The sequence below is a fragment of the Haliotis rufescens genome, unplaced genomic scaffold, assembly GCF_023055435.1.
Source record: "Haliotis rufescens isolate VD_foot unplaced genomic scaffold, xgHalRufe1.0.p SCAF_11, whole genome shotgun sequence".
Taxonomy (NCBI): domain Eukaryota; kingdom Metazoa; phylum Mollusca; class Gastropoda; order Lepetellida; family Haliotidae; genus Haliotis; species Haliotis rufescens.
In genome coordinates this window covers 38890242-38915947 of record NW_025963791.1, presented here as the reverse complement: position 1 = coordinate 38915947, position 25706 = coordinate 38890242, and the positions used below count along the sequence as shown (strand labels likewise).

At 40.8% G+C, this 25706-nt stretch overlaps 1 protein-coding gene across 1 annotated transcript; it reads right to left on the bottom strand.

Moving 5' to 3' along the window:
• Nucleotides 1–25081, bottom strand: LOC124149359 (protein PF3D7_1417600-like). The gene is made up of 2 exons (XM_046520896.2): nucleotides 24968–25081; nucleotides 1–714 (listed from the first exon to the last, which is right to left on the bottom strand). The coding sequence occupies exons 1-2, from the start codon at nucleotides 25079–25081 to the stop codon at nucleotides 1–3; spliced, it is 828 nt and encodes a 275-aa protein (XP_046376852.2).
• Between the last annotated feature and the right edge of the window lie 625 nt (nucleotides 25082–25706).

Genomic DNA, 25706 nt, shown 5'->3' with positions numbered 1-25706 from the left:
TCAGATTGTAAGGCTGAGGACGCAGGGCCTTACGAGGTTCAGATTGATGAGGTTCAGGTAAAGGTGGTTAGAGCTAACGAGGTTCAGATTGATGAGGTTCAGATAAAGAGGGTTGGAGATCACGAGGTTCAGATTGATGAGGTTCAGATAAAGGTAGTTGGAGCTAACGAGGTTCAGATTGATGAGGTTCAGATACAGATGGTTGAAGCTAACGAGGTTCAGATTGATGAGGTTCAGATACAGGTGGTTTGAGCTAACGAGGCTCGGATTGATGAGGTTCAGATAAAGGTGGTTGGCGCTAAGGAGGTTCAGATTGATGAGGTTCAGATAAAGGTGGTTGGAGCTAACGAGGTTCAGATTGATGAGGTTCAGATAAAGGTGGTTCGAGCTAATGAGGTTCAGAGTAATTAGGCTTAGATAACGGTGGTTGGAGCTCACGAGGTTCGGATTGATGAGGTTCAGATAAAGGTGGTTAGAGCTAACGAGGTTCAGATTGATGAGGTTCAGATAAAGGTAGTTGGAGCTAACGAGGTTCAGATTGATGAGGTTCAGATAAAAGTGGTTGGAGCTAACGAGGTTCAGATTGATGAGGTTCAGATAAAGGTTGTTAGAGCTAATGAGGTTCATATTGATGAGGCTCAGATCTAGGCGGTTAGATCTAACGAGGTTCAGATTGATGAGGTTCAGACTAAAGATGTTCTTATAAGCCAGGTTCTGACACAGACAGTTGGGGATAAGAATGTTTTGACTAATGGTTCGAGGTTTCTATAAGTCTTAACTGAGCTAACGAAGATTTTGACATTGCAAGTTTCTGAATACCAAGGTTCAGTCTTAGTCTGATCAGACTAACTAGGTTCAAAGGAAAGATGTACGAACTCATAAAAACGTAAGGTAGTAATAGAAGGTGTTAATTTCAGTACAAACACATGTCCTTTCGTGACATAGGCACCAACATGTTTCATCTGTTTGTTATTAACAGCTGATTCCAATAGATTCGACGACTTTGATTTGCAAAGTCAAAGTTCAATGTATATATCATCCCGGGTCATATCAATTGCATCACACCTGGGAATCGCATAAGTCTGGTATATCTCATATATATCATCAATCTTAGATTGAAGTATCTTATACAAACCATTTAATCAACAACACATGACCCTGATTAATTCAACAAAGTCTTTGATAACGTCCAGCATACCGTTTTGCGTAATGAGAAAGCGTTTGTACAGAGATAATAATTAGATACAGTATAACCTTTTGAGCTTGAGGGGAAAGTTGGGTTACGGAGTGTGATGTATGGCAACAACATGTTCAGAATAGCGTGCACGTTGCTGCCATGTGTTCTTGTAACTACGTTGATATGTTGCTGTAAAATTACGGAAGTAATTTAAGCTCATTTGGCCATAACCTGGTTTTGTACCATTGCAACTGTTACGTGACGATTCCCAAATTGAAACAATATGTTAACCCAGAAATCTTTACGTAAAACGATTTAGTGTGAAACCAACAAAAAACCAACAAATGGTATACATTCGACAATTGTGTTACAAAATTAACTAGGTTTACAAATAAATGCAAATTACTGCACAGCAATTACAATGACAGTACACAATAGAGTGATAGTACAATACACGATGGCTGTATACAACGTTAGAGCAGTGGAAATGACAATGACAAGAATAATCGCCGCAACAGTGGTCAAGCTTCCATGACAATGACAAATGACAATGACAAATTGTTTATTTTTGTCTCATCGGAGATACAGGTTATAGGCACATACATTATTATAAAGGTACACTATAAAGTATCTCTGCCACCCACGATGTGGGTTTTAGAGACCATACATAATACATAGTAAAACAAATTGAGTAAAAACATATGAAAAGCAATATAAATATATATGGTGTTATTGGTAGTGAGATTTTCTTCGGACAGCCATTTTGTAGCACATACTACCTAGTGTTGAAATAATATTATAATCATTCAAAATATATACAAGCTCAATATAGTTATTTAAGTTGCCATTTGTGGGGTTAAATACTTGTGGAAGGTGGGTAACACGGATATGTTTCAAGCATGTGACACTAATTACTGCCCTGGTCATGTTGCCCTTAAAAACCTATAAAAATGTGGAACAATTCCATTTAAATTGTTTAATTTAAAACATTTTCGGACGAAGTAAATATTTATTCTAGTCCTAGGCTGAACATCAGGGTGAAAAGTGATCTTCACACGAAAGTTGATCTTGATGTAATGTGAGATGAGACAGGCGCGCGCTCGCTGCACTTATATACTCAAACCAGCTTCCAGCACTTTCCACAAAGTGCTGGACCAGTCCAGTGACACTAGAACATCACAGCATATAACACGTTTCAATGACGCTTGAAATCCACCCATGCTATTCCGGAAATTTACAGATAATTCGAGCTTCTAAATATAGTATCAACTGCTTATTTAGTACTACATTCCTGACAACAAATCATTGTCCAAATCCAATGCAGTGAACTTCTACTGAATCTCAACAAAAACAACGTAATTCAGTTGCAATAATTGTTTAACAATAAATTACATTTCCATATAACACAACTTAATACACAGTAGATATTGATTATAATAATTTCAGCACGACTGGTGAAGAGATGCAGAACGAGTATCACTTTGGTGAAACCCACCAAAGTGATACTCGTTCTGCATCTCTTCAGGTTTCCCTTCTAACAAGCTGACACACTGTATCGACTGGAATACTGGACTGTTCATTTTCGGTAGAGATTTGGAAATTGTGATTTGCAGGTTAAATATCTTTTGGTCATGCATTTTTGGCAGAAAATAACATAGAAATTGCCGAAGAGAGTGTTCTCCAAATTTTTGGAATTTTATAGCAAGCTTGAAGTTTGACCCATCTCTAACTCCGACTGTGCAGTCATATACGTTGCGTCACAATGTACGTATGACGTAATACTAGCTCAATATTATGTGCGGTTTAGATCAAAACACTGCCAGGCTTGCTCCATTTTCTTCATGGGTGACACCTTCATGTTTGCTACAACTTTAAATGCCTTTCATATATACAAGTATGAAGTATATTGATGTAAAAAACACCGTATTTCGAAGCTACTCTTGTCACGGTCTTCTGACCGCTCCCCGGATTTGTCCGACACCGCTCGGTAAAGTCCGGTGATCGTCGTTGTACAGTGTCATACCATTCTGTGTTTGAGATTTAGTGGCCCGATTATTTCATTCTCTTGTGATTTGATGGCACCCTCTTTTCATGTATTGTCTTGATGTTTGTTATCTCCTACTTGTTCGCTACCTTATTTATGTGTCGAACATGTTTTTGTAATTATGATTTTCAAACGTAAGGTTATTTATATGTAGACTCATGTACTTATGTTTGCCTAATTGTACATAGTTTGTTGTAAATCTTTAATGATATCGTTGGTTAGCTAATGTTCAGTGCTTTCTTGTGACACTTACACCTTCAGTATGGGTATAGCAGTTAATTTGCTATTCGTGTTTTCCACATGTTTAGAAACACAGTTTCGCTAAGCGCCTCAGACTATTGTTTTCCCCGGCTGTCGTCTCTGAGGTCCGCGCGCAGTATATATGTTCTTCTGTCAGATCGTATGTATTTACCCCCCAGGACACAGTGAAATCACACTTCGGCCACAGCAAGGCCGAAGTCAAATCAATTATTCTAAGCAAACTCAGGGCTAAATGTGCATCTAAATTCCAAAACTCAACGATAGCAAAACACCTTAAACAAATAGTGAAAAAGCCTCAACACAAAGTCTCAACGTACCACCAAAACAAACTTACGGACATGGCTATAACTAGACTCCACACTGGTCACACAAACCTAAACAGCCATAAACTCAAAATTAAAAAGCATCGTACAGGCCACTGCCCTCAATGTCCCACAGTGGATGACATTAACCATGTAATTTTCCAATGTAAACAATACAACATACAATGCAATAAACTCTTTAGTGAAATAGGCACACACATCACCACAATCCAACAACTCCTCACTAATTCCTACAACTATTACCACCTAGGCAATTATCTAATCAAAACCAAATTAAACGGCAGGATCTAATGTCCTACTCATAAAAACAAACAAGCAAATGTAAATAGAAAAGTACACTTAACATCAATCCAACCAGCTACTTTTAAGGCCCCTATTCCAAAATAATCCCATTATTATTGAGTAATCGCTTATATCCCTTTCTAAACCTTGATTCCTGCCAAGGAATTTTGTGTGTGCATTTTTAAAATTTGCAAATTAACTTTTTTTAATCATTCCTTTATATGTTTCTAGGTATGCCCCGAGTGCGAAAACGTCAACACCGGAAGCGCTCGTTAAATCAACAACATCATCATCATCATCATCACCCCCAGGATTCGTTAGGCCGTTTGTATAGGTCGGTGTGCTACGGGGTGGTGACGTTCGAAACTCAATTTTGGCTAGTGTGTGGTTTCCGGACACATTCGAACTCCTGGTTGTATTGAGCTAAACCTCGTTACAAGGGTCTCCGATACTCGGTTTTTGCTAGTAATCCGTGGATAACCAACCTTCCCGTGATTGTCTAGCTATTTTGGAATTTCAGTATTTCCTTGTTCAGACAAAGTCTTTTAGACTAATTTGATATGCAGACGTTCTCGTCTATTTTATAGTCCAAGTGACTTATATTAGGGATAGACCCTCTGTGTTTATTTCCCGTTATTTAACCCATCCTAGGTTATTCACTCATTAGCGTGTTGAGTTAATTGACTCGGGTATTAAATCGTCGCAGCCGACTTAATTGGCTGTCTACGCATCTGGTCGGTATATTGTCAAAGTGTTATTTTTTCTAGTCTCCTGTTATTACAGTTGGTTAGCTAAGCCGCTGTGTATTTGCTCTTAATAAATTAATCAGTGAGTTTTGTCATCAAAGTTTGGGTTTATCTGATCCTTTTATTGTCATCTATTGATACAATTAGCTGTTATTAATACACTTGTGAACCTGTCACCACGTTAACAGTACTACGTTATTCTTGTTTAATGACACATCTGATCATTGGTAAATAGCTCCGTGACATTCATCATCTCTGTGTATTTTGCCATGGCAGAATGGAGAAAACTTGACGTTCCTTAATCTATTACTTCCTTGCGTGAGCCTGAACGTTAAAATCATTTCAAAAGCTACCGGAGAGGATTAGCTAGCCATACTGAACGTGTCTTTTAAAGTGTGTTTACAGCGCGTTGTTTATAGCTCCGTTTAAGGTGAAACCATGTACTGATCGAATGAAATGAAAGAACGCATGTCCCAATAACGAGTTTCATACTTAGAGTAAACAATGTGGTACACCAAAGACAGAAATGTAGACAAACAGGATATATCGGAAACCAGAGATAGAATGCATTAGCAAGATAGGATTAATCGCCAGGAAGCAGGATGCGTTACCAAGAGATAGAACACATCGTCAGTATAAATTACAAGAAGACAGGATGCATTAGCATGATACTAGTAAGAATATAATGCATTACAAGAAGACAGAATACATTACTGGGTGATAGAATACAGTAGCAAAAGATAGTATGCATTGACAGAAGAAAAATGCATTACCAATTGCATGGTAAATTTCCAGAAGACACGATGCATTACCGGTGCATTGTCAGAAGATGGGATGCATTGCCAGGATACAGGATGCATTACCTGGATATATAAGGTATTACAAGAAGAGATGATGCATAAACTGGAGACATAACGCATTACCAGGAGACTCGACGTATTAAGACAGGATACATTGCAATAAGATGTGATGCATTACAAGAGGAGATAATGCATAACCAGCAGAGGTGAGGTGAGGTGAGGTGAAATGGGGTTCAACGTCGCGTCCAAGATTATTGCAGTTATATAGCGACGTGCATGCACGTGTGTGTGTGTGTGCGTGCGCGTGCGCGTGTGCGTGTGCGTGTGCGTGCGTGCGTGCGTGCGTGCGTGCGTGTGTGTGTGTGTGTTCGGCAGCTTGATGGTTGAACCAGACAATCCAGTGATTGACACCATGAGCATCGATCCACGCATTTGGTACACGATGACATGTATCAACCAAGTCAGCGAGCCTGACCACCCGATCCCGTTAGTCGCCTCTTACGGCAAGCATGGGTTGCCAAAGATCTATTCTACCCCGGATCTTCACGGGTCTGTGGCTGCTGGTACTAATCCGGACTGATGCCGATTTGTAGTGCTAACCCACTCAGATTCCATAATAGCGTTTAACATGAATACACCACTCAGACACAGTACACTGACTCCGAACCGACCTGAACAGAGGAAACACATTTCAAGAAGACATGATGCATTGCCAGAATATATATGCATCTAATTTATGACAGGGTGCATTAACAGGAGATATTACGTGATGCATTACCAGAAGGAACGGCACATTACCAGAGAAGTAATGCATCGTCATGAGACGAGACACATTTCCATAATAGCAAATGCAAAACGAGAAGATTAATGCCTTACTAGATGTTTTATAGAATGGTATCTCTAAGTCTTTGAAAAGCATTTAGAAGTGATAAAGATACGGTGGAGAATTTATGGATGTCACCGTCTTATAATGAGGACCACAACGTTTCGGAGTATATACCCTTCTTAAGTTTCCACTTTCTTATCTTATTACTTTTGTTGTTCTTATTGTTTCCTCTTTGATAGGCATTTAGGAGTTGGAGTACTAAGTAAGGATAAGAATTTATGGATAAACAACTTCTTTATTACAATTAAGAGCGACGTTTCGGTGTAGGTTATAACACCGTTATCAAGCAAGTAATATATATATATATATAAATGCGTTACCAAGAGATAGAACACATCGTCAGTATAAATTACAAGAAGACAGGATGCATTAGCATGATACTAGTAAGAATATAATGCATTACAAGAAGACAGAATACATTACTGGGTGATAGAATACAGTAGCAAAAGATAGTATGCATTGACAGAAGAAAAATGCATTACCAATTGCATGGTAAATTTCCAGAAGACACGATGCATTACCGGTGCATTATCAGAAGATGGGATGCATTGCCAGGATACAGGATGCATTACCTGGATATATAAGGTATTACAAGAAGAGATGATGCATAAACTGGAGACATAACGCATTACCAGGAGACTCGACGTATTAAGACAGGATACATTGCAATAAGATGTGATGCATTACCAGAGGAGAGAATGCATAATATATATATATATATATATCTGTGTGTGTGTGTGTGTGTGTGTGTGTGTGTGTGTGTGTGTGTGTGTGTGTGTGTGTGTGTGTGTGTGTGTGTGTGTGTGTGTGTGTGTGTGTGTGTGTGTGTGTGTGTGTGTGTGTGTGTGTGTTCTTTGCTTCGTAGCATTTATTCACCAGATGAAGGAGTAGGTATATACTCCAACATGTCGTGTTCCAGAAGTTGACATCCATAATCTTTTCTAATGATATCTTTGTTCGCAGTTAATGTTTTATTCGCCTGCTATCTCACACAGCACTGGAACAAAGTCTTGGATAAACTTCACTTGCAATGTGTGGTATATAAAAGAGAATGATTCCTTTGTTCGTTTTATTTTAACGACCCGTGTGCTCCATAAACCTTTAACGTGAAGGTCATTCAAAACAAGGACAATGGTATTTCAAGGAAAGTTCGGAAAACTGATCCGAGATACGATCACAACATGTTTGTTTGAAGTATGAGCTGGTCTTGTCGACAGCATAGGAATCTACCCTGTTATTTAACACTTTCTACATGCTGATATCGTGTACGTGTTTCCTTGTGTTTCCTTGTTTCCTTGTGTATATCTGACATCAACAGCCGCGGTATGCCAGTTCTATATATAAAACCCATGCATATCGACTTGAGAAACAAGTACAAAAGAAGAGGAATTGTGCGCAGGTTTATGACTGGTGATGTCATTTGGTGGCGGAATTCACCTAGGTATGGCAATAGACTTTAAAACCAATTATGTTTTAAACACTGAAGAATAGCTTGTCCCATAAACGCATGTACGCACAGGGAAGTGCTACATTTCGCTTAACGAAGATGGTGTAATTTTTAGAGAATGCATGGCTTTGTTGGTTTTTTAAACTAAAGTATTGAAACTGTTTTATGCTGTTTAGGAGACTGACATGTTCTGAAGCCTGTTGTCTGTATGCCGGAAGGGGTTACGTTTCTAACAGATATATGCCCGAGGAAGAGAATTGGTGGATGTTAACTTTTCTATTATGAGGAGCACAGCGTTCTCCTTCATCAGGTGAATAAATGCTACTAGATAGAACACATATATATGTACCTGTAAGAACAACCACAGTAATCACATAACAACGGTGGAAACTTAACATATATTCTCTTCCTTATGTATATCACTTCTAAATGCCTTTCAAAGACTTGAGATATATGCCAGTTGCATCCGTTATTCACGTGACTCGGAGATACAGCCGCTCTGAACGCCTTAGTGTTGGTATCTTCGGTTTCCGAATGAGGCCCGTCTTAGTGTAGGTTTTATAAAGATTTTATCTTAGTAATAGTTACTTAAATTTCAAATTTGTATTTTTACCAGCAACTTTCTGTTCTATGGCGGAATTCAAGATGTATAAAAGGTAAATAAACTCTGAGGTGTGATGTTAAATAAAATAACAATTCAGTACGATATTGTATGTTATATGTATGTCGGCTTAATACGAGCAGCGAAAGTTATATCGTGTCACTACTTCAAAACATTCAGTATGTTCTCTTTGAAGGGATGTGCCGAAAGATGTATATTCTACTCCAAAGAGTGTCTACCACTCAACAACTAGACCACGGAGGCAGTCGAGGAGGTGAAAGAAGTTATACAGACATGACTGCGGGTGAAAAAAATCGGGTGTTCCTTAGCTTCTTTTGAATTTCCGGCGTCCCCCACTTACAAATTGCATTTTTAGCGTTGATGCCCTTTACTGGGCCGGATTGCCCACATGGATGATGTGTTTTTGTTTGTTTGTTTGTTTGTTGTTTAACGCCGCACTCAGCAATATTCCAGCTATATGACGGCGGTCTGTAAATAATCGAGTCTGAACCAGACAATCCAGTGATTGACATCATGAGCATCGACCCTCGTAATTGGGAAAAGATTACATGCATCAACCAAGTCAGCGAGCCTGACCACCTGATCCCCTTAGTCGCCTCTTACGAAAACATGGGTTGTTGGAGACCAATTCTACCCCGGATCTTCACAAGTGGAGAGACGAGTGAATATGTCTTAAATGTTTATTGGAAACATTGTTTGTGGGTGAATCATTTTGTTAATTTAAACAATTCAAAATTTAGTTCCATGCAACAATAAACCAATACAAATAATTGCAATTTCACCAATTCATGTCAAATGGCTCAAAGCTAATTAAACAATCCCAGCAGACCCGAAAGTTCACTCGAAACCCTTCCCCTTCCACGTAACTGCGACCGCGCGCGGACACGCACACACGCAGACACGCAAACACGCACACACGCACACACGCACGTATACACAAATCCCACCTACGAAATACCCGTACCAACACCTTCCTCTTAACAACGTCGCGCTTTCCATCTCCCATGTTAAATTGATAAATTTCAAAGTTCTTAAGATTCTTTTTTCTGTAACTAACAAATTGACAGCCATTGACTATACGGGTCATTGTTGTGTCATCGTTCAGGTGCAATGAATCACCTGGTGTTAAGTTCAATTGACATGCTTGAAATAGACATTTGAGTCGGGGATTTAGTTGGATTATCCCGGCTATACAAGGGGACTAGGCTATTTACAAGACGCCAACGTTCCAAGGATAGCTTAACATCTCTTCAATGTGTGCTCGGCACCTTTTTCAAAAGAGCACCCCCTCCCCCCCCCCCCCCACTACCTCCACGCCCATTAAATCTACTTAAATCATATACAACAGTTGGGTATTAAATTTGACACATTTCTCTCTTTTTTTCAATACTCAATGTCTGCGAGTATTGAATATGTTGAAACTTACGTATTAAAAACAAATACAACACGTCGATCAAATGCATTCGAATCAAGTACTCCAGACTAACACTTTGTCTCTGAAAATAAAATATTGTGAAATTGGTTTTGGTTAAATAGTTTATTTTACATAAATAATAGAAAGGAGCCTGGATAATAGCTTCCTTCTCAGGAGTAATCTAGACTTGCCACAGTATAAATAATAGAAAGGAGCCTGGAGAATAGCTTTCTTCTCAGGAGAAATCTAGACTTGCCACAGTATACATAATAGAAAGGAGCCTGGAGAATAGCTTCATTCTCAGGAGAAATCTAGACTTGCCACAGTATAAATAATAGAAAAGGAGCCTGGAGAATTGCTTCCTTCTCAGGAGAAATCTAGACTTGCCACAGTATAAATAACAGAAAGGAGCCTGGAGAATATCGTCCTTCCCAGAAGTTTAGATTTGCCACAGTATTATAGACTTGCTTTGGGGATTTGGATTTTTTCTGTTTAAAGATCAGTATGCAGAACAACGTAATGTATACCCCTGTGGACAGATGACTGATGTTTTGGCACCAAGAGTCTGACGCTGTAGACATCGACATGACTTCAGTCTTTTATCATCCAGTCCTAAACACCAGTTTTAATTTTATATGAATTTTCCGAAAAACGGGAGGCCAAAAGAAAAGTGGTCATCCAAAGAATATTCTCTTTTGAAATCGCCGATGTCTTCAAACGCATGACGGGAAATGATAGACTTTAAAGAGGAACAGAATCCGTTCGATGTTTACTTTCAGAATGTCATCTAGTTAATGTCATCCTCCTTTGAACAAGACATCCTTGTTGAGAGATGGAAATTAATTTTTCATAGAAATGAAAAAGTGGGTTCAGGATAAAAGGATCGGATTGTGTAGCGACCTACACGATATCTACACATCAATGAAACCTGCACCCAAGTTTGTGCTACGCAAACACTCAATCCCTTCCAGCAGTGTCACATGTACATTCACGTGTGTATATGTCCTGGCCCTGTGAACAGCTAAACCTTGTCAGTATCCTGAAAGGATGTTCATTTCCTATCCACGACCAACAGTATCAGGTGGCAATGGTGAACCCGTACACAAAGTCCAGGATGAGGCTGTATTGAGTCATCTTAAACTCAATGTGATTGGTCGGCGAAAAGAAAAGTTTTATAAGGAAGTCTCCTTTCCGAATCTTTTTATGATTCAGAGAATGATGAATCGACATCGGCAACTCCTCTCAGCGAGGCTACTATTTCTCGGCCAAGGTCACAGTGTGAGGTGTGTGTGTTTGTTTGTATCTGTGACATAGGATTGGTACAGTACTGGAAAATGTTATAAGGCTGATAATTAATACTGGCAAAGATCTGGTTACGATTGTCTTAAGTTTACTGAGAATTAAAGGTTTATCATTTGAGAATATACTTCAGCGTTACACATTGTGGCATGCACGCAATCATGCGTCGAATTATTTATATTCTAGCTAGGGGCTATTATAAACAACATACTCCTATAGACCAGGCGGTCTGCACTGAAATACTCACAGCTGTTTTCACATTGTCCCTGTCTATTCAAATTTTCGGTGTTTCAGAAGTCCTTTTTTAATCTATTGTAGAATGTGTGTTGTGGTGAAGATACTATTGTTTGTCATCGTGTTCACTACCATCACACTGTATTACGGAACCACTGCGTTCACATATACAGTAAACTACGGTTATAACGAACTCCAAGGGAATACTGATATTAGTTCGTTATAACCGTAGATCGTTATAAGCATATATACAGCAAATGGCCGGGACTAAAAAAAACAGTTCGTTATATCCGTCTGTTCGTTATAAGCGTGTTCGTTACAAACGTAGTTACTATATGTAGTAATTAATATATTACCTGGTTGTTTCCAACTCTCAATGTATCGATTCACTCAAGAAGACGATGCCACACTATGGTCGTGGTAATATCACGATCAGGCCCTTATACCCTCAGTGTATGCGATATTCCCAAATACTTCGAGTTAACGACAAAAAGTTACAGTGACGCAACATGTCCCCTCTTTTCGGATAAAAACTTAAATTTAAGGTACCTAATAATATGGACTATATTCCTTTTCCCTCACTTTTCTTAATACTCGTGTAAACAATTAATTTATAACTATCTGCTTCCGCTCTTTGGGTTTGAGATTAATAGACACGGACATGGCGAATATTAATGGGAAATACACCTGGTCTCATTCACGTTAAGGGTTTGGATGTCCCCCGCGTATTTATGCAGCTAGGCATAGTATCTCTTGGAGTGTTGAGGTCCAACACATATTTCACTGGACACGAGGTTCGTGCATTAGCTGCATTAAGAAGAAGAGTTTGAAAGCAATTTGTATCTCCCCTTTGACATCCAGATGACACAAGGTTAAAAGGTGATACTTTGGGAGTTATGTATGAGTGATATAAAGTTATGTGTATTTGTATATTGGGAATACAATGATGATTTGTCAAGGAAGCGTGACTCACTGTCTGTCTCGGATAACACTAGTATGTACACATACAGCTTACACTTTCATTCTAAAGACAATATTTATAGATAATGGAAATAACTCAAGGGAATATTTACTTTTGACTTTGTGTAATCTTGGAATCTAAGGATCTTTTAAGGCATTATATCCGCATTAACTTATCACGGTTTCTAACGGTAGTTGAAAAACGTCTCTCATAAACATGAATCAAATAACCTTTTACAGGTTCATTATTTGTTAATCACCATAACTTCTCAATTAGAAATGAACATCTGTATCATGATTGGTCAGAAGACACCAAAGGCAAAACTCAGAGTTATTTCAAGTATTATGAAAACAAAACGAGCTAAAAGAATAGCATTATCACATGGTGGTAGTTTTATAAATAAATAGATAAATATTTTCGTTTTTTAAGCCATATGTTTTACACATGAATGTGGAACACTTCAGAAAGAAAGAAAGCAATGCCAAATTTTTTTAAAAACACCTGCAGTGTGCTAGTACCTTTCCAGGAATGTTTTTTGTGTTCTAGCAACGGTTTTTAATGTCACAAACCACTGAAATTTCAATTTGATCCGTCTCTGCACTGTATGTAGGGCCCGTGTGAGTATATTACCGCACTATCAACAGCAGGTGTACAACAAGGATATCCTTTCTCTCCTTACTTTTTAAGGTTTTTTGCATTCTTATATCAACGTACACGTCTTAACACTACATGTTGTTCCTCGGTTCAGTCCGATTATGTAGGGCCCAGATGGTTTTGATTTGTTTTTAATTCCAACCTGCTTTTTCCAGCTGGATGTCTGATTTTGAAGTGTTAGCCACACGTGTGTTTTATAGGCCTTTCTCAACATATGACCTACATTCAGGTGCATCTCAGTTCAACCATTAATGCATGGTGATTTCACTTAGATTCATCACACATGCAGTTCAGTATGCACGGAGGCATCACAGTTGCATATTAGTATGCAAATAATTTATGTCTAGGTTACAGTGAACGTTTAACGCTTGTGGGTTATTGAACATTTGGAGTTAAATTATTTAAAATTATTTTACGTCAGTTAACCTAACTGTTTTATGAATACCCGCCGGCGGACGCATCGCTTCCTTAAGGTGCAAGTTATACATTGTTTTCTTCGCTTTTGAAAATCTTAGTGCAGAAAGTGTGAATCATAACATACCAGTCTTTCCTGAGTATACATAAATTGTGAAGGCAATACCCCTTAGAGTGTTCCATATGATCACAAGTGAGTGAGTGAGTTTGGTTTTACGCCACTTTGACCAGTTAGATGTACATATTTCACTGACATCACGGCGTTTCAGTTTAATATGGAAGCCACATACGTGATGATACCCGCCTTCAAGGTTATCATGCTCACAAACCAAAAATCATAATCCAGGGGGAAATCGGGGATTCGTCCATAGATCATCGGATCCAGACACAACAAAGGGACCAAACTCTGCACAGCGAATTCCGACGCGGTAGGAGATTAGGTCTTTTAGGCCTGGTCAGATTTTGAATAAGCTCATTAAGATAACACATTATTTTGAAGTATCAAATATTGTTTACCAAATGTCGATAATAACCAATTTGATTAAGTAAGTTAAGAAGTGTTAGCGACGTAGTGTGTGATAATATTTCTGCCGTATATTAACTACAATGAAAAACTCAGCAACAAGTGAAAGTGCATTTAGTGGGAGGCATTTGTATGTTGACTAGAATTTTTTTTAAAACAGATAGTGTTCACACTTTTAGCCTAATAAAATAATTAAAAAAACGCCTTGCAATGGTTGTATATATAGTGGCAGACAATTTCGCTTTTCTTTCAACAGTTTGAAGCATAACAATTTTTTACAAGAACTTTCAGGGACAGTTTATCTTTATCGAGAGAAGAATATTAAATGTTTTGCCCTTAAAAGAGGAAAAACTAGAGTGACGCATGTCACGGACCGATATAACCAAGTTTTACAAGTCCGTGCGCAGGTTTACTACTTTGGTGAAATCCACGATCACGAACAAAGTTCTATAAATGAGCGGGTCATTGTCGAAGCGGCCAAGCATATTATGACACAGCAAAGGGACACAACTCTGCGCAGACTCTTTCGGCGCCTGGATCACCCGGGTACCCGTTTCCCTTTAAGTAGATATAACAAGAAACGTCAACGCCAGGGAAAACCAGTGTCTAATATACCATATTCACAGCGTTTCGTATATCCGTCTATACGTGTGTATATCAAAGGATCGACGTTGTGGTTGACACGACAAGTAAATTGATAAATAGAAGTGTCAGTTAAAACCTCGATGATGAGAACTGATGAAAGGAGTGGCGGCTGTGAGAATGGGACGTATGAAGTTAGAGTCATTTGTTAAACAAGCAATCTGAAATTTGTGCTGAGGAAACGCACGTACACGCTTAGCCGTTGTGGGTGACATTTACACGTGCACATTGCTTCAACGTTAACACATATTGTGTTTCATTGCGCTCCCTTGTAGGATAGGCATGTCAGTGATTCCATGTCTATTGCATGTCAATGTCACCGAGTACGTTATGAAAGACATATCGCTGTTTTTGTATATCAAGATTGTCTGAGTTTGAAATGTGGGAGATCTTTTTTGTTTCCTTTGAGTCGGTGCCTTGATCGATACTAATGTTTATTCGTTTCGTTTTAGTTGACAAAAACTGCACCAAAAGCCGTTTATCGTTCACCGGAAATATTGTGGGTTCATGTTTTGTTTTCGTATGTACATGTAGGATATTTCGACATTGTGGGGAAGATCAACGTTGAATCAGAAGCAGGGTGTGTGTGTGTGTGTGTGTGTGTGTGTGTGTGTGTGTGTGTGTGTGTGTGTGTGTGTGTGTGTGTGTGTGTGTGTGTGTGTGTGTGTGTGTTGGGGGGGGGGGGGGGGGGGGGTGTTTTTTACATGACGCAGATTAGGGCTGTGTGTGGATACACTCGGGGTTTGGACAGGTGGGGTGGGGTTTGGGATGGGGAATAGGGTGGGGAAACCTGGTGAAGTCTGTGGGGTGTGAAGGATGGGGATGGGAAGGTGGTGTTTGGGTGGTGTGAGATAGGCAGAAAATAATGAATGATAATAAACTACGTGTATGTCACTAACTGCTATATTAATCATATTAAGACTAAATTGCCCAAATATGGGATGATAGGGTCAATGGATACCAGACAGCAGACACACATGGGCATTCATGCGGCTGGTGGGAAAATGGAATAATTTCTTTTCAAAAATGCCGCTATGCATATTGTTTTTGAGGGGAATTCAGGATAGCGGTGGAGAGGCTTGGGGAGGTTCCTATGTACTTTGATTTTAAGCGTGTTAGACACACCAAACCCCCGGAGTAAGCTGTGTCAGATCAAGCAGATTTAACGCCTGATTGAAGAGGAAAGGCAAGTTTTATGTGTAAGACTTCGCATTGAGTTTGGCAGCACCGACAAAATAATGAAAATTGGTCCGAATGTTGGCAAGGCGAGTGATGTTGGGATTGTTTCAAACCTACTGTTCGTTGAGTGTACAATGTAGGGTGATTGACACAGATTCATTTTTTTCGCAAGTTAGGGAGGGGTTGGCTGGATGAACGAGTGTACAGTGTGACGTCAGTGCTAGATCTGTCTGGTTCAAAGAGTGTACAAGGTCACGTCAGTGCTGGGTTTGTCTGCTTCAACGGGAGTACAGTGTCACCTCAGTGCTGGGTATGTCTAGTTCAACGGGAGTACAGTGCCACCTCAGTGCTGGGTATGTTTGGGTAAACGGGAGTACAGTGTCACCTCAGTGCTGGGTATGTTTGGGTAAACGGGAGTACAGTGTCACATCAGTGCTGGGTATGTCTGGTTCTACGGGAGAACAGTGTGACCTCAGTGCTGGGTATGTCTGGTTTAACGAGTGTACAGTGTCACCTCAGTGCTGGGTTTGTCTGGATTAACGAGTGTACAGTGTCACGTCAGTGCTGGGTATGTTTGGGTAAACGGGAGTACAGTGTCACGTCAGTGTTGGGTATGTCTGGTTAAACGGGAGTACAGTGTCACGTCAGTGCTGGGTATGTTGGGTTAAACGGGAGTACAGTGTCACGTCAGTGCTGGGTATGTTTGGTTAAACGAGTGTACAGTGTCACGGCAGTGCTGGGTTTCTCTGGTTCAACGGAAGAACAGTGTCACGTCAGTGCTGGGTATGTCTGGTTCAACGGGAGTATAGTGTCACGTCAGTGCTGGGTATGTCTGGTTTAACCAGTGTACAGTGTCACGGCAGTGCTGGGTTTGTCTGGTTCAACGGGTGTACAGTGTCACGTCAGTGCTGGGTATGTCTGGTTCAACGGGAGTGCAGTGTCACCTCAGTGCTGGGTTTGTCTGGTTTAACCAGTGTACAGTGTCACGGCAGTGCTGGGTTTGTCTGGTTCAACGAGTGTACAGCGTCACCTCAGTGCTGGGTTTGTCTGTTAACCAGTGTACAGTGTAGGACGACAGTCGCAGGTTTAACTGACCTTAGTGTCAGGAGAGGGATTGTCTGGATTAACGAGTGCGCAATGACACATCAGTGATAGGGTTGTCTGGATCAGCGAGTGTACAGTGTAGTAAGGCACTCACAGACTCATCTGAAGCTAGTGAGTGAGTGAGTTGGGTTGTATGCCACTTTTAGCACAATGTCATCAATAACACGGCGGGGCGGGGAGCACCGCGTTTCATCATGTGTGGAATCGAATCCGAGCTTTCGGTGCGATGAGAGAACGCTTTAACCACTAGGCTATAAATGAAAGCATATGGGATAAAAGTACAGAGAGCTTAGAATGTGAGAACAAGAAAAGTTCAACAGACTGAGTGAACAAGATACGTTTCGGGTGAGAAGTTTCAGATAGTGAGTGAAAGATATGACAAGATCGAGTCGGTGAACAGTTAGTGAGAGATGAAAGGGGGAGAAAAGCAGGAAAAATCCCCTTGAGTGAGTAAAATAAAAAGGAAGGTTGGAGTAGAGAATGAAAGAATATGTTGTTCCTGTTGGTATAAGAATAAAAAGTGCTTGGTTTGTCTGGATTTACGAGTGAACAGTGTCACGTCAGTGCTGGGTTTGTCTGGATTTACGAGTGTACAGCGTCACGGCAGTGCTGGGTTTGTCTGGTTAAACGGGAGTACAGTGTCACGTCAGTGCTGGGTATGTCTGGTTTAACCAGTGTACAGTGTCACGGCAGTGCTGGGTTTGTCTGGTTTAACCAGTGTACAATGTCACGTCAGTGCTGGGTATGTCTGGTTCAACAAGTGTACAGTGTCACGTCAGTGCTGGGTTTGTCTGGTTTAACCAGTGTACAGTGTCACGTCAGTGCTGGGTTTGTCTGGTTTAACCAGTGTACAGTGTCACGTCAGTGCTGGGTATGTCAGTTTCAACGAGTGTACAGTGTCACGGCAGTGCTGGGTTTGTCTGGTTTAACCAGTGTACAGTGTCACGTCAGTGCTTGGTTTGTCTGGTTTAACCAGTGTACAGTGTCACGTCAGTGCTGGGTTTGTCTGGTTTAACCAGTGTACAGTGTCACGTCAGTGCTTGGTATGTCTGGTTTAACGAGTGTACAGTGTCACGGCAGTGCTGGGTTTGTCTGGTTTAACCAGTGTACAGTGTCACGGCAGTGCTGGGTTTGTCTGGTTCAACGAGTGTACAGCGTCACCTCAGTGCTGGGTTTGTCTGTTAACCAGTGTACAGTGTCACGTCAGTGCTGGGTTTGTCTGGTTTAACCAGTGTACAGTGTCACGTCAGTGCTGGGTTTGTCTGGTTCAACGAGTGTACAGCGTCACCTCAGTGCTGGGTTTGTCTGTTAACCAGTGTACAGTGTGGGACGACAGTCGCAGGTTTAACTGATCTTAGTGTCAGGAGAGGGATTGTCTGGATTAACGAGTGCGCAATGACACATCAGTGATAGGGTTGTCTGGATCAGCGAGTGTACAGTGTAGTAAGGCACTCACAGACTCATCTGAAGCTAGTGAGTGAGTGAGTTGGGTTGTATGCCACTTTTAGCACAATGTCATCAATAACACGGCGGGGCGGGGAGCACCGCGTTTCATCATGTGTGGAATCGAATCCGAGCTTTCGGTGCGAAAAGAGAGCGCTTTAACCACAAGGCTATAAATGAAAGCATATGGGATAAAAGTACAGAGAGCTTAGAATGTGAGAACAAGAAAAGTTCAACAGACTGAGTGAACAAGATACGTTTCGGGTGAGAAGTTTCAGATAGTGAGTGAAAGATATGACAAGATCGAGTCGGTGATGACAACAGTTAGCGAGAGATGAAAGGGGGAGAAAAGCAGGAAAAATCCCCTTGAGTGAGTAAAGTAAAAAGGAAGGTTGGAGTAGTGAATGAAAGAATATGTTGTTCCTGCTGGTATAAGAATACAATGTGTTTGTGTGATGGAAAGATGTCACGTAAAAGAGGGCTCCATGTAAGTGAGAAGAAAATCCCCCGTGATTGAGAAAGTGAAAGAAAACGAATGCCTCGTCAATGAAAGAACGCGAGAAAATTCACGCGAGTGAGTGAGTGAAAGTTAAAAAAGGTAAATCAATAAATGAACGAGGAGTTGGAAAGGGAAATAGGCCCACAGTGACTAAAAAGTGACAAAAACATTCACATAATCACCAACAAATCTGTATTAAAAGCAGAGTCCATTGTACGATTCCGACTATTAGATAAACATTTGTTTATGAATCAGTATCAAATAGAAATGATACAAGCAGTTCGCGAAAAGGTGAGGGTTTCCTGCCCCACCTGTGACACCCAATACAAACACATGCAAAGGCAAGTCAATTGTTCACCTGAAACAAAACACGGAAACCAGTGATACAAGTCAAAATACAGAATTTCATCTGACATCATTTGGGTCACTGAACTTTGGAAATGTCATCTACATGTCTACCATATATCTTTTTGAAAGCTTTGCTGAGTCCGTACATATCAGTACTTGGTGTATGGATAATTCAACCTTTACAATCGAATATTGGGGTATAAAATGAATCAATATGTTCAAGGGATACTGTTATGGTCAGTAAAATTCAGTTTTATAATGAAAAATAATCGCAAAATATTTTTCATCGACTGAACTACTAAGGTGAAACAATGCATCAATTGTATTGGATACTAAAGAAAAACAATACAGAGATTATAAAATTGGTGTCAATTTCAAGTAACTAATTAAATCACGAGAACCTGTGAGACCAGCCATTTGTTTTAATTCCGCCTCAATTAAATCTATGTCTTTAAAAAAAATCCTGCATATTTCTGTGTACAAAATAGTGCAACTTTAAAATGTGTAGCCCCACAGGCACTCACAACCGAAACGTCTGGCTTAAAGATCGTGCAGTGCAGTGCAGCAATGACGTAGATTATTTGCGGGGGGTAGGGGCGGGGAACGTGCCCCCCATCAACAAGGATAAGAGAGCTGCACAGTGTACGTACTATTACATCGATCCCTAATTAATAACAAACAAGAAGGCATTCAACTTCAACGGCATTGTGTAAATTTGGGAATGGAGTTTGGATTGGAATACTGGAATGGAATTGGAATGAGACAAACAGGACACCATGTGAAGAACAAAATATATTCTGGTTTATTTTGATATTTATTATGTTTATTATTATCCAAAAATATATCTATAATGTCTAATATCATTAACACAAATGTTACAAGACTTGCATAAGTCTCTACAGCAATGGAGAAAGCTGTTTACAAACTGGGAATTCAATATACGTTGTATCAAGGGTATTAGTCTGTCTTACAGACCCTGATAATTTATATCAACTACAGCCCATGCAAGTCTATAATGTTTGGCAAGTCTAGATTACTGCAGTATCAGGGTATGTACAACACAGGGTTTGTTTTCAGTGCGAGATGAGTATATTCCATGTTTTCACATTGAAAAATTCCATTCCAGCATTCCAATCTCAACTCCATTCCATATTTTACACTATGCCAACTGTCGTACTCTCCGAACCACTCTGTCGTCTTTTGACTCTCAAGCAGAACATAGCCTTGATCCATGAAGTAGAACTGTCCTTTGTGTAGTCACTCCGTATACACGTGTGTACTGTCACGTACTGGATAGAGCGGCCAATGAGAACAACTGTGACTTTGTATCTTTCCCAAAGTTCGTTTTCCAAGAACCTGGGGACAGAGTTTACACAGCCTGTCTGGAATTCTCACCGGTGTATCAGCGCTTACAGTCACCCCTAAACAGGATGTGGGATTAAACAAGGATAATCCTTGACAGCAATGTCGCAATGAACTTCCCAGCACGTTATGTAGTACAACGCTCTCTGTAATGTGACCTTTAGCACAAGGTGCATTGCAATTGCAATTCATCTGTCTTCTGATCCATTAAAATCTACCAGTGTTATGTATCGATCCCGGGCGCCCAGTTTTAATGATTGTGTTCGTTTGTTTGTTGTTGTCAGCAATATTCCAGCTATGTGACCATAAATAATCTGTAAATAATCAAGTCTTGGCCAGACAATCCAGTGATTGACATCATGAGCATCGATCCACGCAATTGGGACACGATGACATGCATCAACCGAGTCAGTGAGCCTGACCACCTGATCCCGTTAGTCGCCTCTTACGAGAAGCATACTCGCCGTTTACGGCAAGCATGGGTTGCTGAAGACCTATTTTACCCCATTAACAAATAAATAGACAGACGCACGGACGGACGGACAGACAGATAGACTCGCGTCCGACATTCCTTCTATAAGGTGTCACATAAAACGAGATAAATTGTAAGAGCATGTGTTAATTTCACTTTGACGCAAGTGATAAATTAAATAGACATACTCAGATGACAGTCTGCCAATGCAAAGCGTGTTGCAAATGCGCCGCGACTTACACACTGACACACTCGCACATACTTTATGATAACAAACATGAATTTATTTTATCTAAAGTGGCATTTCATTCAATAAAGATATCGTATTGACAAGGGGATTAGGGTTTTATTACTCGCGCGTAACCTATAACATTGAATAATTCCCCTGTCACTTGCACAAAGTCGGCATGCAGCTGTAGTGTACCTGGGTTAGTTCCACTGCCTCCACTCTATCACCCATGTGATAGTATGAGATTGGTTGTTTGGTTGGTTTGATGTTTAACGCTGCACTCAGCAATATTCCAGCTATATGACGGCGGTCTGTAAATAATCGAGTCTGGACCAGACAATCCAGTGATTAATATCATGAGCATCGATCCACGCAATTGCGATCGATGACATGCTTCAACCAAGTCAGCGAGCCTGACCAGCCGATCCCGTTAGTCGCCTTTTACGACAAGCATAGTCGCCTTTTACGGCAAGCATGGGTTGCTGAAGACCTATTCCTCCCCGGAATCTTCACGGGTCTGATAGTATGAGAAACTATTACGGTAGCAGAAGGTTTTATATAACTTTTTTATATGCACGTAGGTTTGACAAAGTGAGTGAATGTTGTTTTACGTCGTTCATTGCAATTATTTATATACGACGTCTTTCACGACGTGGTGTTAATATTGTTATGGTGATTTGACAACCCAGGCCTGCGATAACACGAAATGAACTTGGTCAGACATTGTAAACAGCAATCGAATTGGTAGTCGGCTCTTGGGAGAAGCATACACAATGATGGATGCCTAGAAATAACAATACCTATATGTGAGCGACGACAATGAGAACAACCCCGGCCACTGTATAACTCTGGACGGTTTGTACATGGTTTTAAGAAACGGTTCAAACTCAACCTTCAAAAACTTCATGTTATGTTAGTCATTTCAGGACATGTAATATTAGTTATATCAGGGTATGTAGTGTCAGTCATATCAGGGTAGGTAGTGTTAGTCATATCAGGGTATGCTGTGTTAGTCATATCAGGGTATGTAGTGTTAGTCATATCAGGGCATGTAGTGTTAGTCATATCAGGGCATGTAGTGTTAGTCATATCAGGGCAGGTAGTGTTAGTCATATCAGGGTATTTAGTGTTAGTCATATCAGGGTATGTAGTGTCAGTCATATCAGGGTAGGCAGTGTTAGTCATATCAGGGCAGGTAGTGTTAGTCATATCAGGGTGTGTAGTGTTAGTCATATCAGGGCATGTAGTGTCAGTCATATCAGGGCAGGCAGTGTGAGTCATATCAGGGCAGGTAGTGTTAGTCATATCAGGGTAGGTAGTGTTAGTCATATCAGGGCAGGTAGTGTTAGTCATATCAGGGCAGGTAGTGTTAGTCATATCAGGGTAGGTAGTGTTAGTCATATCAGGGTATGTAGTGTTAGTCATATCAGGGTAGGCAGTGTTAGTCATATCAGGGCAGGTAGTGTTAGTCATATCAGGGCATGTAGTGTTAGTCATATCAGGGTATGTAGTGTTAGTCATATCAGGGTATGTAGTGTTAGTCATATCAGGGTATGTAGTGTTAGCCATATCAGGGCATGTAGTGTTAGTCATATGAGGGCATGTAGTGTTAGTCATATCAGGGCAGGTAGTGTTAGTCATATCAGGGTATGCTGTGTTAGTCATATCAGGGTATGTAGTGTTAATCATATCAGGGCAGGTAGTGTTAGTCATATCAGGATGTGTAGTGTTAGTCATATCAGGGCAGGTAGTGTTAGTCATATCAGGGTATGTAGTGTTAGTCATATCAGGATGTGTAGTGTTAGTCATATCAGGGTATGTAGTGTTAGTCATATCAGGGCATGTTGATCAAGTCATATCAGGGCATGTTTTGTTAGTTATATCAGGGCATACTGTGTAAGTCATATCAGGGCATGTTTTGTTAGTTATATCAGGGCATACTGTGTAAGTCATATCAGGGCATGTTTTGTTAGTTATATCAGGGCATACTGTGTAAGTCATATCAGGGCATGTTTTGTTAGTTATATCAGGGCATACTGTGTATGTCATATCAGGGCATGTTTTGTTAGTTATATCAGGGCATACTGTGTAAGTTGTATCAGGGCATGTTTTGTTAGTTATATCAGGGCATACTGTGTAAGTCATATCAGGGCATGTTGATAAAGTCGTATCAGGGCATGTTGATCAAATCATGCCAGGGCATGTTGTGTTCGATATATCAGGGCATATGAGAGCTAAGTAAGCTGTCCATAGTAAAACTACACTGCCAAACGAAATCTTTCCTAACCCCATCTATCTCCTACGTGTTATTGGACATATTGGAGACATATAGGTTGTGATTCCTTGCCAAGACCGCACACGTTAAAGTTGCCCTCTTCGACGTGCTGATCGACACCTACTACTACAGCTGCACCGCCGCCCCGACTCTCAAGTACCGCTCAGTCAGAGCACCAGGGACGTTCATTCACAAAGCCATGTCTTCATTCATTGCGCGACCCGTAGTCTGTCTTACAGACCCTGATACATTTATATCAACTACAGCCCATGCAAGTCTATAATGTTTGGCAAGTCTAGATTACTGCAGTATCTGAAAATGAAGAGAATCACTGGGCTCCCTTTTTATTAGATTTTTATTAAGATAACTGAACAACTGTTTTTTCTGTATGATATGTTCATTTCAGAGACTATATGTTAGTCTACGCGACACGATCTTATTCCGTTTGTGATATTGCAATTTCCCCCTTCCCAGTAATACAGAAATTTTGGAAAAAGAGGGGTGTATTTTGAGAGCTGGGTTATTATCACGCTAAGTGATCTTTATGTGTCACTAACAGCGTCGTGATGCGTGCACGTTTAATAAACCCACACATCTTTGAAATGTCCGCATGTGTTTATTATAAATGTTCAGTATGATTCAAAAAGAGGACGGAGAGAGGGAGGGGCGTTGGAGGAGGGACGGGGGTGCGCCCCCAGTGATCTCAAGGATAAGCGAGCGTTCTAGGTTTTCTTTTGTAATCTTTACGTCTCGGTCACTCTCATACTCATAACTCATGCATACGTGTAGTGTATTACGTTGTGTAATGAGAAGTGCAGTTTTCTGTCCCGTTTCAAAAACATTGTCTCGGTTGTGTGTTTTAGTTACTCAGTAATTAATTTGGTTTTTTTCACGTAGACCACCGGTTGCAAAATGGTAATATGTTAAATACACACCCGCAACCACAAACGTAGCCACAACATGAACTACAACCGTTGGCGCAGCCGCAACTGTATGAATGACCACGACCACGACCACGACCACGACCACGACCACGACCACGTCCACGACCACGTATACATGAACACGTCCACGTGCAATACTACGTACACACGACCACGACCACGACCACGACCACGACCACGACCACGACCACGACTACGACCTCGATCACGTCCACGACCACGACCACGACCACGACCACGACTACGACCTCGATCACGTCCACGACCACGTACACATGAACACGTCCACGTGCAATACTACGTACACACGATCACGATCACGACCACATCCACGCCTGCGCTTACAACCACGTCCATGAAAACGTCCACACGACCAAGTCTACCCCCATGTTCACGCCCACACCCACACCCACGCCCACGCCCACGCCCACGTCTACGACCACGTCCACGACCACGTCTACAACCACGGCTACGTCCACGTCAACGTCAACGTCCATAAAGAACACTCTCCAATTATACCCATGTCATTAATACCAACCAGTTATTCTGTGGTTATCATGAAGCTTCCAGTAAGATGGAAATCCTTTACCTGTATTGTCTTCACAAAACGAAAGCCCAAAGTAAACTTTCGCTTCCGATAAGAAGCCAGGAGTCACAGTTACAACCATCAGTTTATTTTTATTTCAGGTGAGTCAGTCAAAGAATATGTTTTCATGTGTTTGAAAACACAAACCCTTTTTTCTAACTGGACACAATACAGGCGTGTGTGAAGGAGATAAGGCATGTACGTCTTACCGTGGAGTGACTCGTGAAGGTCAGGGAGTGAATAAATATTGTGTAAGTCACACGATATGTGATCCCTACAACTGAATTCTTAGTCCTGGAGACTTGGCGGTAGTCGTTTCTTTGTATTTGATTGAGCCTTAGTGTTAAGGAGTAGCTCCTTGAACACGTGGCTTTGTTCGAATCCCGCTGTGGCATAAATTGTGAAGCCCTTGTTATTATTACACTCATAACCTCTACCTTATCACCATACAGACACACCCACAACTTGCATATAACCCCACCCCGAGCCTATCCTAGACACCACCCTGATTCCAACCCCATCTCGACACATACACT